Raw genomic sequence first — 20191 nt, 5'->3', positions numbered from 1 at the left:
ATTTTGATGTGTTTATTATTGAGTTACTTGGCAAAGTACTTCCCTGAAACTCTGATATCAATCAGGAAATAAAGAAGTAAAGCATTTGGTTGCTGTGTCTTTTGTTACTTAACAGTTGTGGCTCTACTTCTGCTTAGCAAAAGCATAGAGAGTGCAGAGTCAGACTGAGGACGTGGAGCTGAAGAACCCCGTTCTGATGTGTGGGGGGCGGTAAGGGACAGTGAGGGCAGGAGGCGCTGTACATCTTTTTGGCTCAAAATTGTCTTTTAAGGTCCCATTCATCCCAGGGATTCTTTGTGGGGTGAGTAGGAGTCTTTGTCACAATGCAAATATTTCTTGGCCCTCAATAGCACATTCACAGTACTAATTAAATTCAGTTGCCTTTGCTATTTTGCCATCTTTCAGTCAGGTAAAAACTATAGAGTTTTCCAATTTTTAAAAAGTTTTGCCATTGTGAAGCCGTATTTGTCAATGAAGAGGGAGAAGACAGACAAATGTTATTTAACAGCTTGATTTATAATTTTCAAACATTTCAAGCATTTGTACTCTAGCCCTGACCCCACGTATTTTAAGGATGGGCCTGATAGCTTCAATCAGATCATCAGGTTGTTCTTTTTCTAAAATTTAGCTAGTAATAACTTATTGATACTAAGTATGTGTCAGACGTCCTATTAAGTACTTTCTACATATTACCTTATTAAAGCCTCCCGATAGCCCTATGTCACAGGTAATTTTATGATCCTTGCTTTACAGAGAGGAGACTGAGGCTTGGAGGGTTTAAGTGACGTGCTCAAGGTCATATAACCACTAAGTCCTGGATCTGGGATCTGACCCCAGGAGGCCTGAGTAACTTTGGGAAAGGGCACTTAGGGGAGATGACCTTGATGCACATCCTGTTGGGAGCTTAGACAGAAGGAAGGCGATGCGGGAGGGTCAGGGTGTTGGAAGAAAGGGCTGCGAGGACAAGTCCCCACCAACTCTACAGTCAGACCTGAGATGTGAGGTCACCTCCAGGGAACATCCCCAAGCACCAAAGGCTACCAGATGTCTGAATAGGTGGGGAGGAGTGCCAGTGTTGCCAGTTCTTCCTGTTCTCCTGACTTTAACAATGCACAGGTAAGTAGAATGTCCCATTTATTTTTGTTACTCTTAGATGCTCAGTCATTTAACAGGCAAGTTCAGAAGACTGATTCCTTCTTCCTTCCTTTCTCTCTCTCTCTCTCTCTCTCTTTCTTCCAGGAAATACACACTGAGTTACTACTATGCACTAAGCACTATGCCAGCTACTGAACAAAACAGACAGGGCCTCACTCTTATGCCTAGTGGAGAGACAGACAGCAAATTAACATGAAAAGACTGAAAATTACAACGATGATACAAAATGCCATGAAGGAACGGTAGGTGCCCTAGGAAAGTGTACTAGGGGAATCAGGGAAGACTTCCCTGAGGAAATGACATTTGAGCAATGATCGAGGTGGTAGTAAGGGTTAGCCATACAAAGATTCAGGAGAATTTTCCAGGCTGGGAGCCCTGCGAGAAAGGGACCCTGTGGACTGGAGCATGAAGATTTTGAGAGGAGGCAAGAGAGGATGGATTGTGAATAGAGGGCAAGGTTCCAGGCCTTCCAGACCAGGAAGTAGGCAAATTATGGCCCCTTGCCTATTTTCGTAAATAAAGTCTTCTTGGAACATAGCCACACTCCTTTGTTTATCTATTGCCTATGGCTGCACTTGGCTGCAATGGCAGAATTGACTAGCTACAATAGAGAACTGATGGCCCACAAAACCTAAAATATTTACTCTTCGCCATTTACAGAAAAAGTTTGCAGACCCCTGATCCAAGGGGAGTTCCCAAATGAAAGCAATGCTAGGCAGACCAAAAAAAAAAAAAATCCAAACGACATAATAGGCCTGTAATATCTGCCAGGCCGGTACCCACAAGCTTTGTAGAGGAAGCCACCTCTGCTCTTGTGGCCAGAGCTGAGTGGACCAGAGATCAGTCCCAGAGCAGCCTGCAACACATATATCGGCTGGACACAAGGGAGGCTGATCAATACTGAGGTGACTCAGCACAAATGTGGGTTAGGGGGCTCCACTGAAGGAAGCTAACCAATCAGACCTTCTCTTTTGGAACTATAAGTGCCAGGTCAGCAAAATAAGGAGGGCTGTTTGCACTCAGATTGACAAGGCCAACAACACTTAGAAATGTGTCCTGGTTTCTATGTAAATCACTCTACAGGGTATAAACAGGAATCCATACAGCAAACCTCCTTGGCTGAAAGAAAGGCAGGCCTGACTTCCTCCTAAGGAAGTTGGCTGTCTCAATCACTACAATCTGAGGCCCTGGGAATATCTTTCCCTGCCTTTTCAAGGGAAAATGTTTCTGTCTTTGAATTTCAGACAGCAAGAAATGAGCTACTCTCTGCAAAGAATAGGGTCAAAAGAAAGATATCCGCATTGGAGGAGATCTTAAACACCAGTAGGTGGCCAGGGAGATGTAACCACAAGAGTTTCTTGGGGAGGAAGCTGAAGTGAAAGCTAAGTACCATAGAATTAGTAGCCCACTGGTAGTTGGGCAGGAGTCCTGAGTTCAAGTCCCTGCTGGGGCACCAGGGGCAGGTCCCCTCTCCTCTCTTTCTTCTGGAAAATGAAGTTTCAAAATCATTCATTCCTCTACAAAGCTGTAGATTAATGGCTAGATCAAGAGGGCACTGTGCCTGAAGAGTGAATAAGGTGGAAAGTGGGAGATGATAGGTAACAGGGACCAGGTCATTTGGGACTTTGGACTTCACTGCTGCGCTTCAGCTTTCACCTTGTATGCGACGAGGAACCGTATTCCTTCTTGTGGCTGTTATAGCCAATTGCCATAAACTTAATGGCTTAAAATAACACAAGTTTATTCTCTTACAGTTCTGGAGGTCAAAAGCCCAACTTGCAGCACATCTCACTGGACTGAAATTAAAGTGTGGGCGGGGCTGTGTTTCTTTCTGGAGGCTCTTTGTCTTTTCCAGCTTCTGGAGGCTGCCCACATTTCGTGCTCCTAACCCCCTTCCAGCTTCAAAGCCAGCAATAGGGGACTGAGTCATTCTCACATCACATCACTCTGATTTTCTTCTGTTCTGCCTCCCTCTTCCACTTTTCAGGACTCTTGTGATCACATTGGACATAACTGGATAATCCAGAAAAATATCCCTCTCATAAGGTGAGCTGAGTAGCAAACTTAATTCTATCTTCAACATTAACTCCCCTTTGTCATCTAACGCAGCATACTCACAGGTCCTAGGGATTAGGTTGTGGACGTCTTTGGGGGGGTCACTATTCTGCCCCCCACAGGAACCACTGGTGGTTTTGAGCAGATGAGTGGCACGATCAGACTTGTCCTTTAATGTAATCACTGTGGCATCTGTGTTTGAATAGACATCAGGGTGGCAAGGGAAGAAGCAGAGAGGCCAGTTAAGAGTCCATTCCAAAAATCCAGGCCCAACCTGGTACTTGAACCAGGATGATGAATGTGGTAAAATTCCAAATATATTTTGAAGATAGAGCCAACAGGATTTGTCAACAGACCAGGTATAGATATGAGCAAAAGAAAGGTGTCAAGGACAACACAAGGCTTTTGGCCTTAGTAACTGGAAGAACAGAGGCACCATTAACTGAAGCCTGCCCAAAGAACCAGTGGGGTTGAATATCAGCTCAGTTTTGCACACAGTAAGTTATTCTACACCCAAATGGAGGTATCCAGTAGGCTGTAGGATATATGGGTTTCCTAGAGGAGTTCAAGGGAGGGGTCCAGACTGATTAAATACATTTGGAAACACAGCAGATGGATAGTATTTGAAGCCATGAAGTTGGATTAGATCGCCTAAGGAGTGAATATAAATACAGAAGAGGTGAGTGTGCCTGGGACCCCAACAGTTACACCGATTCCCAGCAGTAGATTTGGATCCACCAATGGATCTCAAGGACTTACAGTCTCCAAGCCTCTTGCTACTGCAGCCTGTTATTCTCTCCCACAGTTACCTTCCCCTTCTTTGCAGGGGAGCACAGCCAACAGCAGTGCCTCTTCTCCCAGTCTACTGGGGCATTCTGCTCCCTCCTCCCTAGCCTCTTCCTTCAAATGAGTGGTCCCAAAGTTTCAGGAGAACAGGGTAGCTCTTTCTCACCAAAAGTGGAGAGGATGTCATGTGAATATATTCATTGACTTAATAAATATCAGTTGAGCACTCGCTATGTTCCAAGATTTATGTCGAGGACTGGGAAACACTGTGGTTTATAAGACACATTGTACAAGTGATAACAAAAAGGTGTGATGAACTTTTATCAGTATTGCATTTGGCAGCTGGCAACAGAGACCTGAGAAGTACTAGCGTGACAGCTTAAAGGACATGTTTCTCAAATGTAGAAGAAGTCCAGAGGTGAGGATTGCAAGGTTGTATACAGCTTCCATATCATTAGTGTCCCAAGGTTCTTCTATCTTTCTGTTTAACTACGTTCAGTGTGTGGCATCTCTCCTCAAGGTTACCACGTGATTGTAAGATGGCCATTACAGTACCAGTCATCACATCTGTATGTAATATGAATAGGCAACTAGCAATCTCTGTCACAAGCATCAGGAAAGAACAGGTTGTTGTATGAGTAGGTAGCAGGGGGCCAAGTTAAGGCTAGGAGCAGGGACAGTCTCCTGGAAATAAGTGTTTAAACTTGAAGGGCAGCAGGTGCCTACAAAGGGAAGAGGGAAAGAGTTTCAGGTAGAAGAAGTAGCATGTGCAAAGCCCTAGAGATAAGAGAAAGAGCAAGGGACAAGGAGGAATCACAAGAACTTTAGGAATCCTGGAGCACAGCCACAAGTGGGGGCATATTGCGAAATGGAGTGGAAGATGTAGGCAAGGGCTAGATCGTGAAAGCCTGAGGGATCGTGCTCAGGAATCAGCACTTCATCCAGAAGCCTATGGAGAGCTGTTGAAAGATTTTAAGCAGAGAATAGCTTAATTTGGCTTGGCTGAGAATGGTGAATAAAGTAAGGAAAGGAAAGTTGGAGGTGGGTAGACCAATTAGAAGGCAGTGGCAGGAATTTAGACAAAAGATGACAGTGGCCCAGGCTAAAGCAATTTCAGAGGATAGAGAAAAGTGGAATGGTTTGGAGAAGAATTTAGGAGGAATATAAATACTGATTAAGGCCTCACCTACCTAGTAAGGACCTGATATGGTTGCGCTCCCTGTTCTCTGGGTCCATGACCATGTGTAGGTGATAGGCCTACAGCTTGCTCTCCTGTGTTGCCTGTCTTTGTTTATGGAACCCCCATCTCCCTACTCACTCAATTATAAAACCTCAGTTGCCTTTGAGTTCTTCTCCATGCACTTAATTTCAAACCAATTCCATTGATTTTTCCTCTAAAATGTCTCGTAAGCCCAACCTACTGCCTTAGTCTAATCCCTGATCAACTTTTGTCTGGATTCTGGCAAAACTTCTTCACAAATCTCACTCTCCCTCCATACAGACTCCACTTGCAATTTGCTACCAGTTATATCTTAAAGCAGATCTCACTCTACCATCTCTCCATCCATTCAGCCATCCATTCATCCTATGAGCATGCTTCCTAGTATGTGCTTTGCGGGCTGAGGATACAGAGACAAAAAAGCCATGGTCTTTGCTCTTGAGAAGCTCACAAGTGGACTCGTGATTCCGAGCAAGTAACAGGGAATCTCAGAACATGATAAGAAATGCTCTTTCCAAGGTGACCTCAAACTGCACTGAGGACAATGGAAAAGCTCCTAACCCAGACTTAGAGGAGGTCAGGAGGGACAGGGGTGTGAACAGTCAGGGGAAATTCCTGGTAGAGGTGACCCTTCTGTTCAGTCTTAAAAAAACCCAAGTAGGAGTTATTCAGACAATGGGCAGGGGAACCAAAGGGTTAAGGTCAGAAGGAAAAGCATTCATTCACATCCACAAATATTTATGGAGTACCCACCATGTGCTAGGCAAGACTGACAAAAATAAAGGAAGTAAGATAGATAATTGTGTGTTTAGGAGTCTGCAAACAGGCCCATATGGCTGAAGAGCAGGGCCAGGATTAGGGTGAGGTGAGTGAGGTTCTCACCTTGGGCAGAAAATTTGAAGGGGCACCAAAAAAACTAATCAACAAGATAAGTAACATTTAATGCAACATCTAAAAAATAAAATGTTATCTATGATAAACAAAACATCAAGATTTTAAATAAAGACAGGATCTGACAGTGCCATGCCAAGAAATACCAGAGCCTGAGGCAAAAGGACAAATGTGGGTGGACAAAAAAATGTTGCCTGCCATTTCCATAAACAAAGAATGTTGCCCACCATCAAGTCATCAGGCACTGCAGCTAACCCCTGCAGTGTGCCCTGAGGAAAATTCAGGGTGGAGAAAAACAGGATACTGGCCCTAGACAATTAAGATTCATATCTAAGGAATAACTTCAGTGAACCCAGACTCTTGCATCTTCCCATACACAGAAAAGCACTAAAATCATTAACTCCTGATGTCTGTTTTCCACGACTAGCAGTAATCGTTTGATGTTTGACTACATGTTTTGTTTCGTCTTCAGCAAAAATTCCTATTCATCTGGGCCCTTCCCTTTCCTCTTTGGAGCAGTTCCTCAGAGCTATCTGAGAGGCTGTCTCCCAGGCTATAGTCCTCAGTAAGTTTCCCAAATAAAACATAACTTGCAACTTTTAGGTTGTGTGTCTTTCTTCAGTCAACATGTGAATCCCTGTATATACCTTTTAATATATTTTAATGGCTAGTTTATTCCAGAACATTAGTTGAAAAAATATAGTAAATTTGAAAAGTATATATATTAAAGTTCACATTAAGTTTAAATATTTTGTTTGTACCCCAAACAGCATTTATTATAATTTTACTTTCTGGCTTTAATGAAAAGCAAATTCATCAATAATATCTTCATCCATCAACTGATGAATGGATAAAGAAGATGTGTTATACATATACAATGGAATATTACTCAGCCATAAAAAATAATGAAATAATGACATTTGCAACATAGACAGACGTAAAGATTATCATACTAAGTTAAGTAAGCCAAAGACAAATATCATATGATAGCGCTTATATGTGGAATCTAAAAAAATGGTGCAAATGAACTTACTTACAAAACAGAAACAGACTCACAGGCATAGAGAACAAACATGGTTACCTAAGGGGATAGTGGAGGGGCAGGGGAGAGAGAAATTAGGAGTTTGGAATTAACATATACACACTACTATATATAAAATAGATAAACAACAAGGACCTAAAAATATAAAGATAGGAAAAAAATCTTCAAAATCTACATCTGGAGTAGTGAGAGAAGAAGCTGAAGTGTAAGCAAAGGCAAACTCACAAAGGATGCTAATGAGTTTGGACTGTATCCTAAAGGAATATTGACCTAAAATGAGAGGCCTTGGGGTTAGACAGAGTTTATTCAAATCTCCACTCCTCCACTTATTAACTTAGTGACTTTTGGCAGGTTATTTATCTGCATTAAGTGTCTGTTTCCTCATCCATAAACTGGAGATGATAGTACTTACCGTAAAGGACAATTGTGGGAGTGTAAATGCTTCTCAAGTGCTTAGCACAATGCTTCCCATTTACTATGCTCTTGATGCATGATAGCCATTATTATGAATATGGCTGTGGGGAGCCACTGAAGAACTTTTAGCTACAAGGTGACAAGATCAGTTTTGTACTGGAGAAAGATCATTGTAGCAACAGTGTGGAGAATGATCACAGGAGGCAAGACAGACAGAGTGACTAGGTAGGAGATAACGAAGAACTAAAGTCATTGCAAGAGGAAAGAAGAGGGCCTGAAATAAGGGCCTGGTGATAGGGCTAGAGAAGTGAGGACACACTTGAGATATACTAAGAAGACAGAATTAAAATGATGAGGGGGAGTAAGGAGGGCAAGCAGTTTGGACAAGTGGGTGAATGGTAGGGAACATAGAGGAGGGGGCAACTTGGGAAGGATGGTTATTGGATGAAACAGTTAAGATTAGGTTTGACCAAATATAACAGAAAATCCAGGGCTGTTGTGGTAGCTCCAAGAAGTCATCAGGGATCCAGGCATATCTGTCTACTTTGCCATCTTTAGCATATGGCTTCCATTGTCAAAGTTACTTCAAGATCCAAAGTAGCTGCTGGAGCCCCAGAAATCATGACTGCATTCCAGACAGCTGGAAGGAGGAACAAAGAGAGGAAAGTAAAATGGTGTAGCTTCCAGCTGAGTCAGTCCCCTTTAAGAGACTTCCAGAAGGTCCTACAAAACTTCTTACATATCAGAAACCAGTAACACTGACACATCCAGATGTAAGAGAGATTGGGGAATAAGTGTCTTTTATCTCAATGCATTAACATTCATGATGTCAAGTGGGAGTTCTGTTACTAATGAGGTAGGAGGAGGGCAGAAAAGGGAGAAGCCTGCAAGATGGAGTGTGAGACTGAGAACTCACTCCCAGGAAAATCACCAACTTTCCTTGTGGGGGAAGGAGGTAGTTGAAGAATATTTTAAGATGCAGAATGGATTAATACACAATTTGAGGATATTGCATCTCAGTGCTGTGAAAATTACTCAGATAATCTTCCACCCCACCTCCAGCTTCTGTGACATTTATTACAATGGTGCAGGAGTATTATAAACAAGGTTTTTGGTGGATATTAAGGGTCTACATTTCCCATTTGGGTTGAAACAGTGTAGAACTGAGATAGAAGCCCAGAGATGATCACAAGAAAAGAAGCTGCCTGGAGCTCCCAGATATCCCGGCAGGGCTCTGGACTTCGATAGGATGTGGAATATGGTTTTGAGCCTGGCTCTCTCAGCAGGCTAACATTTTTGCAGCAAAGGAGCCATTCTGGTCTCACACCTGGGGATGAGTAAGTAAGATGAGAACGGCTTGGTTCCAAAGTTCTATACCTGCTCCAGTTGGGTCAGAATTCTGTTTTTTGTTCTAGAATCACCCAGACTCAGGACTGTCACTGGCTTGGGGATCTTCCAGAGCTAAAGAGGAGCCCTGCCCTGGCCCCTTAAGGCCAGCCAGAACCAACCTGATTTTTAGGTATGGAATATCTGACCCTTGTGGGACTAGGGGTGGATCTTTGTGTTGTCCATGTGGTTGGAGCACATAAGCATTTGTGAGGTAACCAGATGGCAGGAGGATAACATTGTTCCTGGGCAACCTGGCTTCATTAACTCTATGGCTTTGGTCAAGGTGCTGCCTTGTGCAAAATGCCTTTAAGTCTTTCCTCACACCCCCCCCCCTTTCTAACTCCCCCTTCCTGTGCACCATGGAACCAATAAGCCCCCTTCCAACTCTAGCAATCTTGGTATCCTAGTACTGAGTAGTGACCAAGGACTTAGGGTTTAGTTTTAGACAAAATCAGGCACCATTGTGTGACCCTAAGCAACATCCTTTGCCTCTCTGCGCCAGTGTTTGCATCTGTAAAATGGGTGGTGGCTAACTATAACTGTCTCTTAAATGAACTAAATGTGGTAATACACTCAGGGGCTTAACGCACTGCGATAGCTTGACAGTGACTATTTATCTTCCAATCATCTGGCAAGTTCATCCCACTCATCATTCCTCAAACCGGCTCTTTTTTTTTAAGTCCTTCTCGTTTAAATCTCAAATATCCGCCTAGGTAGTAAAGTTAGTCCGCATCTGACTCCTTTTTTCTCTGTCCCTCCTTCCCAGGGCCCACCCTCCGCGAACGCAGAGCGTCTGCTGGTCAGATTGATGGTCGGCGACCGCGGTCTCAGAGGCAGTGCAATCTTGTCCTCGGCTTGGGAAGTCTCCGAACGGCCAACTCAGATCTTTTGCGGCGCTGCCCGGCAGGGAAAGCCGCCAGCCCATTCTCAGGGACGGGAGTAGAAGAATCACACTGCAGCAGGGGTAACAGGGACCGCGGCCAATGAGGGGGGATGGGCGCATTAGAAGATAACGGGATGACCGGAGTCAAGAACGCGCCGCCACGACATCTCCGCCCGGCCTCCTTATCCTCCAACCGGTGGCCCCAGTTATCCTCCCAGATCCGCGCAGCGGCTTCAGAAGTGACAGCCACGTGTACCGCGGGGGACTGGAATGTTGGCGTGGGGGCGGGGTTGGAAGGGCGCCCGAGAGGTGAAGAAGGACCCGCGTACGCGTGCCCGGGCGCCGGCTGCCAGGCGACGCCGCCGGGAGCGAGTACGCTCCTGACGTCACTCGCCGTTCGTCCAATGAGCGGCGGCCAGAGGAAGGCGCCGTTCCGCTCCCTCCAGCCCCCGCTGCCGCCACCACAGCAGCAGCCTCCGGGAGCTTCTGAGGAGGCGCGGGCCGCCGCAGGCTGGGGCGCTGCAGTGCGCCGTCCGGAGCCCCTGGACGAGGCCCAGGGAGCCGCTCGCCCAAACCCCGCCGCCCGATGTCCTCAAGATGGAGGTAGGGGGGAGGGCGCCGTGAAGAAAGCCGCGCTGTGGGCGCGGGGGCCAGGGCGCGGGCGCTCCGGGCGGAGGCGGTGGCGGGATGGGGCTGCTGCTTATGATCCTGGCGTCCGCCGTGCTGGGCTCCTTACTCACGCTGCTCACCCAGTTCCTGCTGCTTTACCGCAAACAGCCCGAGCCGCCGCCGGACGAGGCCGCCCGCGCGGCCGACGGCTTCCGCTACATCAAGCCGGTGCCGGACCTGGCCCTGAGAGAGTACCTTTATGGCGGCGGCGGGGCTGAGGAGCCCTCCGGCGGGCCACCCGAGGGCGGCACGACTCCGGCCCCCGAGACCCCCGCCCCGCCGACGCGGGAGACCTGCTACTTCCTAAACGCCACCATCCTGTTCCTGTTCCGGGAGCTGCGGGACACCGCGCTGGCCCGCCGCTGGGTCACCAAGAAGATCAAGGTGGAGTTCGAGGAGCTGCTGCAGACCAAGACGGCCGGGCGCCTCCTGGAGGGGCTGAGCCTGCGGGACGTGTTCCTGGGCGACACCGTGCCCTTCATCAAGACCATCCGGCTCCTCCGGCCCGTGGTGCCCTCGGCCACCGGGGAGCCCGACGTTCCTGAGGGGGAGGCGCTGCCCGCCACCTCCCCCGAGGAGCTGGCCTTCGAGGCGGAGGTGGAGTACAGCGGGGGCTTCCACCTGGCCATCGACGTGGACTTGGTCTTCGGCAAGTCCGCCTACCTGTTCGTCAAACTGTCCCGGGTGGTGGGGAGGCTGCGCTTCGTCCTCACCCGCGTGCCCTTCACCCACTGGTTCTTCTCCTTCGTGGAGGACCCGCTGATCGACTTCGAGGTGCGCTCCCAGTTCGAAGGGCGGCCCATGCCCCAGCTGACCTCCATCATCGTCAACCAGCTCAAGAAAGTGATCAAGCGCAAGCACACCCTCCCGAGTTACAAGATCAGGTGAGAGGAGCGTGGGGGGAAGGGTCGCCAGGCCGCGGGGGCCTGGCTGCTGGGACCCCGGGCCTGGAGGCACGCTGCCGCCTGCGTGGGTGGGAAGGGCAACGACTGAATCCCAGTCCCCGCTTTCCAGGGCTCTTCCCAGCCCTGGACAGGGCCCTAGATAAAGGCAGGTAGCGCCTACGTTCTTTGCTTCCGAAGGGCCTTAATGGGAGCTAGAAACCTCTTCGTGTGTTCTTGGGCATCCAAGGTGCTGTCAGCATGGGTCGAAGCAGCATATTGAAGATGGAAGGGAAGTCCACCCGCCTCCCCGGGATGGCTCTGGGACTGTTGAGAAACTACTCCTATCCGTGGTTGCTGCATTGAGGGCAGCTTTGCTGCATCACCTTGGCCACGTTGAGAAATTGTTCCTGGACACAAAGTACTGGCGTGAAGAGTGTGCTGGTATAGCCCAGGGCTGTTGTGTTTTGCAACTGCAGGCCCGTTTTGCTGTGCTGCTTCGGCAACTTTCAGGGTAGAGGGAGTGTCTGTTGGAAAGGAATACTCTTCCACTGCAAATTGGTAACGAGTTGGGAGCCTGTGCGTGTTGTAGTTCTCTGTACATTCTGTGTTCATGTCATCTGCCCTTTGGGGGTGGGTTCTATAGCACAGACACAGACTGCCCCTCACGTTTCAGCTCTTCGTGGCTCTGAGTTCCTCCCACAGTACCCGAAATGGCCCTGCAGATAGTATTTTAAAGATTGGTAGTGATTTTAACTGTTTAAAAGTCTCCCTATATCAGGCGGTTTGATTTTCTGTAGTATACTATTTTGATTAATGTACAAGGGTTTGGGTTGTTTTTTTTTTAATATCATAGAAGTGGAAGGGGAAAGAAAGTTTTGTAGGGCTAGAGGCTTCATCCACTTTGGTCTGGGAAGGCTTGTCGGTGTTGAAAGGGTCATGTATGGCTATTTCTTACAAAACATGAATTTTTAATTTTACTTTCTGTCCTCCTTTAATTTTGTGTTCATTAAAATGTTTGACCCTTTTAGATTTTGTTCGTTACATAAAATTACGTAAATCTGGTATTTGCCTTACCTAGTTTCCTTTAGTGGAAGTTACATGTTTCTAGATCACTGATTTTCTACCACAGTTTCAAGCATCAGTGACCCAAATAATTCAGGAATATTTGATGTTTGGGTTTGGGGTGGAGTATTGACTTGTGTTATGTGGCAGATTTACCTTAGTAATTGTGTTTTGTTTACGCTAATATCACAGAGTGACAGCTTAAAACCGTCAGGTGGCAGGAGAAATTTATAATGGAAATATTTCCATAGATTTGCAGAGGATGGTGAACTGGTCATCCACTGTTTGATTTCCTGTTCTGTGAAGTGGAACATAACTTTATGAAGCCTACTCTTTCAGCTCTGAAATATAAGTGACTAAATTATAAATGAGTTCTAGTGTTTAAGCAGTGAGGTGTTTATAGCAGTGTGTGGCTAAGAAAGTCATGAGAGAAAGTTGTTACAGATTTTGATAATTCTATCACAATTTCAATTCTGATGTTTTCTGGGTAACTTTCAGGTGATAAAACTTGACTAAGTTATTATTTGGGGGTTATTTGTAGGATAGCCAGTGGTAGTGAGGGTACATGTCATTTTGAGGTGTTTTTTTTTTTTAATGTAGACTTGGAATTCAGTTAAATCTGAAGGAAATTATGATTAGAAGTTATGGAGCCATTAATAGGTTTATTGCTTTGAAGGAACTTTATCATCTGTGTCATTGAATAGCATCATCGTTTAAAATGTAGCAAAATTGCCTTTATTTACTGTATCCAAAGGGATTTTTGAAAACATAGCATGTGTGTGTTTGGTTATGTATGATGTTTCAACTTTTAAACCTTAAACATTAAATGATCACCTCCAGAAGTATACACGCTTGTGCTCTTTATATTCGAAGGCATTTCAATGGTCAATCAGTAAATACTGTACAGAACATATCACTCAATCTGTAAATATTTATTGTACACCTGCTATGTGCTTATCATTGTTCTAGGTGCTGGGCTTTCAATACTGAACAGTCTCAATCCTTATGGAGGTTGGAGTTTAGTGAGAATTGAATTAGCTATACTTAATAAGATTTAAACTAGAATGTGATTGATGGGGTTGAAGTAACTAGGAAGCTGATTTTAGTTTAGTAAAAGAAAATGATAGAAGTGTGAGGATGAAAAGGGCTGCTTCAAGAAGTGTTGAGTTCTCTCATCTGTGTGTAGCTGTTCTGCCAGGAATATTTTAAAGTACTGATGTTGTGGTACAGATTCAAGTTTCAGCTAAGAGAATGAATTAAAATACATTTAAGATGTATCACAATTCTCATCATGAGAATTAAAGTAGCTATGGTTTATCCTTTTTTATAGATCAGGGGATAGTGCCCAGAGTAGTTAAATAACTTGCTTAAAATCACACAGCTGTCAAGTTCTGATAAAGTCAAGCTGCCCTTTTTCCTTAAACTCTGCTATGTTGTTCTTAAGGATTTTTTTTTTAAGTATGTCATCAAAATATGTGGGGGTAGCCTTCCAAATTAACTGAGAACTCTGAGTATGACTATAAAGCTTTTTTTTTTTTCTTAAAAAATTTTTTTTGGAAATTTTGAGAAACGATCCTTTTAAGGTTAAATCATAAGGTTAAATCTTTGGGTGCTGCCCCACTTAGCGTTTCTTTTTTAATCCAGCAGATTTTATTTCTAAATAGAAGGTCTTGCTAGTTTATCCTTTTTAGCTATCTAATCTACTTAGAGCTAAAGCAGTAAAGAAAATTGTATTGAGTCTTAGGATCTTTTGGCACTTGAAATTATTATAAAACAGAAATACCTTGCCAATTAACATTGTTGTCACTTCTTCCCCCTCTTCATTTGTTTTTTATTTTCATGTTGCTAAAGTAAAAGTGGCCCATCAGGACTACCCATTCTTGATGTCTCATAAAGAGATGAGAAGGGAGCTCAAATGATTGGTTGCTTTCTGGGGACCCAGCTGATAGACATTTACCCAACTAACACAGTTTGTAAAGCATTATAGTATTTTTAAATAAGTATACATTTTCTACATATTATAATTCTAATTTTATTAATTTTACTAATATTCTGATTTCACCACCTCAGTGTTCATTGTTTTGATTTTTTTCTTAAAATGTATACTTTAAAATAGTAAAAGCCATAGTTTTTTAAAAATTATTATTAGTCAAAAATTAGTCTTCAAGAGAGAAGGATTACCACCAGTGTTCTTGACTACACGGAGAATCCATCTTCAACATGAAATCTGAGTAATAGTCCTGAGGAGTTTAGGGTTTGGGAGTCAGACATTTGAGATTCTTACTGATGCTTCTGTTCCTTGGGTTATTATTGCTGTGTAGTTAGCAGTCGTTGCATACTGAAAGGCCAGATTCAGTTTGTAGGTACTTTGAATTTGGCCTGCACTGTGGTTTTCTTATTTCTTAATTGCCAACATTTAAAAATGGAAATTTTTGCATGATTTGGATTTCTGGCTTTTCTTAGGAAAATTTGGAAGATCTGGTAGCACTAGGCCCGCATTTGTCCTAGCAATAATAAGATGGAGAGATGGAGTCTAGTAGCAGCGGCAGGAACCTCTTACGTGTAGCTTGTAGTTCCCACCCACTTGCTACATTTACTGATGGTACTTGGCTGGCCTGGCAATATAAACTTGAGATGCTTACTAAATGAGGAGCGTTACTGTTGCTCTTCATCGAAAATGGGAAGAGTTAGTTAACAGCTGGATAGTAGAGGGTGATAATTTCTGTCCCTCTTTAAACATTATGTCTTTGAAGAGACTTTCACTGAGCAACTTTATTTTATAAAAGACATTATCATTATAATGTTGAATGTTAAAAAAAAATCATTCTGTTAGAAATCTTTTAAAAATCCCTTGAAACATTTTTCGTTTCTCTGCAGTACAGTGATAGTAAGTGGACAGTGGCTGCTTTTACCTTGAGTTTGGTGGACTTTTGCTTTAGTGCAAGGTTTGGGTCATTAATTAACTATATATAAGTGTTTACTTCTCTGACTTACAAATGAGGGGGCATCTGCTTATTGACACCATTTGAATTTAATGAATGAGTATGGAACAAATATTTGGGGGAAACTTCACTTTTCAGGTTCATGGAATGTCTTCTGAACATAACTGTCACAACTGTTTTGTTCTTTTACTCTTGAAAATATTCCAATATGTATTTGTAGAAAACTTTCACATATTCTTAGTGACTGGAGATTGAGGAGGCGAGGACAGGACTGTATTTAGCTAGATAGGGTCTTTTAGCATCTTTATCTACATCTTCTCTAAATATACCATTAATTTCAGAGAACTAAATTAGGCTTGGTCTGGAAAGCCTCATACTCTATAATGTGGCTTGTAATTGTGTTATTTCTTCCTTGGTCTTCTGAGATGAGGAAGAAAAACATTTATTCTTAATGTTAATTATAACATTTTAAATTTTACTGATTATTTGAGGTAAGGATAGTAATTGATGTCTTCTTAAAAACTTTCAAAGTAAATTCGCTGAAAGCTGACAAAATCATTTGTAAAGTTAAGTGTATGTGCTGTGTTTATTCACTTACGCTTTCATACTTCTCTTTCTATATATAGACAACTTATAAAAGGTATCTTTGCTTAGGCTGGAAAATACTTTAAAATAGCTGCTAAAATTCCTTAGTGATTGTAGGAATCATAGTTTTACTTCCTAATGTTAGTAGGAAATATAACTCACCTTTGATACTTTGGGAGAGTGGAGACAAGGACATTGGGGTATCACGCTAGCTGTTCTGGAGTAATGATGTAATGTATTTGCTAATTTTTTATCTGTTATGCTTTTTCTTGTATTCCTGCTCAGATGAGTATCTCTATATAAATGGAATTGTAAGATCATTATCTTAGATAGTTGTCATTTTAAAAATAGACACTTATTTTCAGTAACTGTTTCCTGAAGACTACCATACCTCCTGTTGTGTGAGAGTATGGTGATAAAAAAATGGTTAAAACAGAGTTCATGCTTTCAAGCTGGTTAGTCTTCCAGGGGAAAGCAATGAACAATTAAATTAAAGCTCATTATAATGACATTTGGATACATTTAAGACCTTCAGTTTTGTGAGAAACAGAGGAGAGATCAGTGTCTCTGCTAGGCAAATACTTGATTACTTTGTGTTGTTTAATATTTTGTGGCCTTAGTTTCCTTGGTACACCTAAGTATGCTCCAGTTTAGTGTTGGTTTTAATAACTTCTTGCAAGTTGGGTTTTCTTAAGCTCTTTTGAATTATTATGATTTAGGCATTTAAAACACTTCAGATAGAAAATAGTATATTGAAAATTAAATCTTTGCTCTAGAAATTTGATTTACATATTGAAAGGAGAAGAGTAATTATGAGGAAACTGTTGGATTCTAATCGGTGGTGTACAGGTCTGTTGGCTTCTGGGAAAGCCCTACTTTGTTACTAGAAGTAGTAGCCAAAGCAGATCATTATAAAGTAGATTGCATTGGAGGAGCATGCCTGACCAAAAACTTAATATTGACTTATAAATATTACTAATTTATCATATGAGATAGAGGCACAGGTAATAAAATCAGTTTGCTAACTATATGCCAGGAAATGTGTGTGCAGTTCCATACACTTGCTATCTCTCTTAATAGTTAAAGGAACTGTGTAGGAGAGGTCGGTATCTCATTTTTACAAAGATGTGGAAACTTGAGACTGAGGCGGTTAGTGACTTTCTCAAAGTCCTTTAAAAAAAAAAAAAAAAATCCTGACAATAGCCAGGAGATGGAAACAACCTAAGTGTCCATCATCGGATGAATGGATAAAGAAGATGTGGCACATATATACAATGGCATATTACTCAGCCATAAAAGGAAACGAAATTGAGCTATTTGTAATGAGGTGGATAGACCTACAGTCTGTCATACAGAGGGAAGTAAGTCAGAAAGAGAGAGACAAATACCATATGCTAACACATATATATGGAATTTAAGAAAAAAATGTCATGAAGAACCTAGGGGTAAGACAGGAATAAAGACACAGACCTACTGGAGAATGGGCTTGAGGATATGGGGAGGGGGAAGGGTAAGCTGTGACAAAGCGAGAGAGTGGCATGGACATATATCCACTACCAAACGTAAAATAGATAGCTAGTGGGAAGCAGCCGCATAGCACAGGGAGATCAGCTCTGTGCTTTGTGACCACCTAGAGGGGTAGGATCGGGAGGGTGGGAGGGAGGGAGACGCAAGAGGGAAGAGATATGGGAACATATGTATATGTATAACTGAAAGCGGAAACTAACACAACATTGTAAAGCAATTATACTCCAATAAAGATATAAAAAACAATAATAAAAAAATAATAATAATAAAAATTTTAAAAAGTCCTGGACTCCCAAAGACATGCTGTGTTACTTCTGCAGAGATATATCAATGGTTACTCTGAATAAACCAGGAGTTTGCAAACAAGCTGGTGTTAGGCCCACAAATTAAGAATGGCTTTTACATTTTTTAACTTTACATTTAAAGTTGTTCAAAAAAAAGAGAGAGAGAAGAAGAAGAATGTGCAACAGACCATATGCACCCACGGATTCTAAAATATATCCTATCTGGCCCTTTATAAAAAATGGTTTGCTAATTCCTGCTCTAAACCCTTAAACAGAAAAGCCTAAAAAACAAAAAATCTATGGTTAAGTGCGTACAAAAAAGGAACGTGTACGCATATATGTTGAAAGGTACTTTTAAACCTTTTTTTGAGGGTCCTTTTTGGAAAGCTAACGAAAACTGTGGATACTCTGCAGAAAAATGCATAAACAGTTTAATTTCATGGAATTTTTAGTCCCCTGGAAACCTGTCTGGGGTCATTAACTCCCGGTTGCATAGTAAACACAGAGGGATACAACTTTCCGTAAATATAACTAAAACTAACCTGCTAAAACAAATATTAAGCACTTAATACTTTTGCTGTCCTTCTTGTATGCCTTCAATGGTTCCAGCATTTCTTTTCTTTTTTTTTTTTTAATTAATTTATTTATTTTTGGCTGCGTTGAGTCCTGCTTGATGCGCACAGGCTTTCTCTAGCTGCGGCGAGCGGGAGCTACTCTTCGTTGCAGTGCGCAGGCTTTTCATTGCGGTGGCTTCTCTTGTTGTGCAGCACGGGCTCTAGAGCGCAGGCTCAGTAGTTGTGGCGCACGGGCTTAGTTGCGCCGCAGCATGTGGGATCTTCCCCAACCAGGGTTCGAACCTGTGTACCCTGCATTGGCAGGTGGATTCTTAATCACTACGCCACCAGGGAAGCCCCAGCTCAGGCATTTCTAAAAAACCTCTCACTATCCGAGAAAGTATAACCTGTCTCTTTTTTTTCTCTTAGTAAGATTCCCTACAGCAGGCTGAGACTTTCTGAATCAGTTGTTCAATACGAACAAGTTAGTTAGTTTCTACCACTAAATATCTACTTTAGAAGTTAAATACTGACCCAGCATTTCTTCCTTTCACATTCTACGTTTCCTCAGAACAGTGTCACCAGGAAACAAGTGCCGTTAAATCCCTTTGTTCCTTTTTAGAGTCATAGGACCTACCAACACTTTGGGCATGGCATGAGAGCACTTCACACTTCATTGGAAAGTCATAAAGCAACTACTGGGTCATTAGCAGAAGTTTTACAGAGTAGTTTCGAAATCTCTCTTGCCAAATTGCTAGGACTCCCATAAAACCACATACTTACTGTATTTGTACTAGGGAAAAATGAGCTGTAAGTGTTAAATATTTACCTTCAAATGAGTAGAACTGCAGGTGCTACATAGAGACTGGCAATACCATGGAATTATTTCATTCTTTTGGTTGAAGCTATAGGGAAGTACTTAAATTGTCAATTCCAGTAGATAGAGTTTTGAATTAACGTATACCTGAATTCAGCGCTCTACCGTGCAAAAAGGCCTTGGAGCAAAGGCCTTATCTTCTCTTAGTCTCAGTTTCCAGATTTGTAAAATGGAAATAGAAATAATATCTATCTAATTGGAGATAATAAATGTCACATGTTTATTTATGCTGAATAAATGTACTCCTCTCCGTTTTAATTTCATTCCTCTGATATACTGAAGCATTAAGCTTGAGTTGTACACCCAGCTTTATGCTCAAACACACAAATACAAGCCTCTTATATGCTGAGGAGGTGCCTGTCTCTCCCTCTGTCCCTCTCTCTCCATCTTCCCTTCCCCATCTCCCCCTCCCTCTCCATCTCCCCATCCTTTTCTCCTTAATAATAAAGTGGGGAGTATAATATAAATGTGACCCTGAAAATTGGTTTGTAGGTGTAACATAGACATTTCTCCAGGCACTATGCATAGGTCTAAGTCATTTACTGATTTACTCCACTTTTGGCCATACCTTATTTTCTGTAACTCTTATATTCTATAACTCTTCCTCTCACTTACTCTTTTCTGGCCTCCTGGGTGTTCTCACACTCCAAGCTGCACCCATCACAAGGCCTTTGCTAGACCTTCTCCAAGAATGTTTTTCCCACAGATAGCCAAAGAGCTCACCCTTTCACTTTTTCAGTTCCTTGCTTCCATATCACTTTTTGACTATCCTATATAAAAAAGTACGCTAGCCTGTTAAACGCAGAATTTTTTTTTTTTGCACAAACTTTTTACTGACACAGTGTGTGTGTGTGTGTGTGTGTGTGTGTGTATATTTCTGTGTGTATATACAGAAACTGCCCAAATCGTAAGTATACAGTTAATAAATTTTCACAAAATGAACTCAGCCTTGTAACTGAAGTCCTGGGATTTT

At 42.8% G+C, this 20191-nt stretch overlaps 1 protein-coding gene across 1 annotated transcript in view; it reads left to right on the top strand.

Moving 5' to 3' along the window:
- The first annotated feature begins 10461 nt into the window (after positions 1-10461).
- Positions 10462-20191, top strand: part of PDZD8 (PDZ domain containing 8) — a 92127-nt gene continuing 82397 nt past the window's right edge. The window contains exon 1 of the mRNA XM_029245302.1: positions 10462-11387. Within this exon, the coding sequence (XP_029101135.1) occupies positions 10522-11387 (866 nt within the window). The 5' untranslated portion in view covers positions 10462-10521. The remainder of the gene's footprint in view (positions 11388-20191) is intronic.

The sequence above is a fragment of the Monodon monoceros genome, unplaced genomic scaffold, assembly GCF_005190385.1.
Source record: "Monodon monoceros isolate NGI ecotype Baffin Bay Population unplaced genomic scaffold, NGI_Narwhal_1 Super_Scaffold_4, whole genome shotgun sequence".
In the NCBI taxonomy this organism is placed as follows: Eukaryota; Metazoa; Chordata; class Mammalia; order Artiodactyla; family Monodontidae; genus Monodon; species Monodon monoceros.
This window is presented reverse-complemented; position numbering and strand designations above follow the sequence as displayed.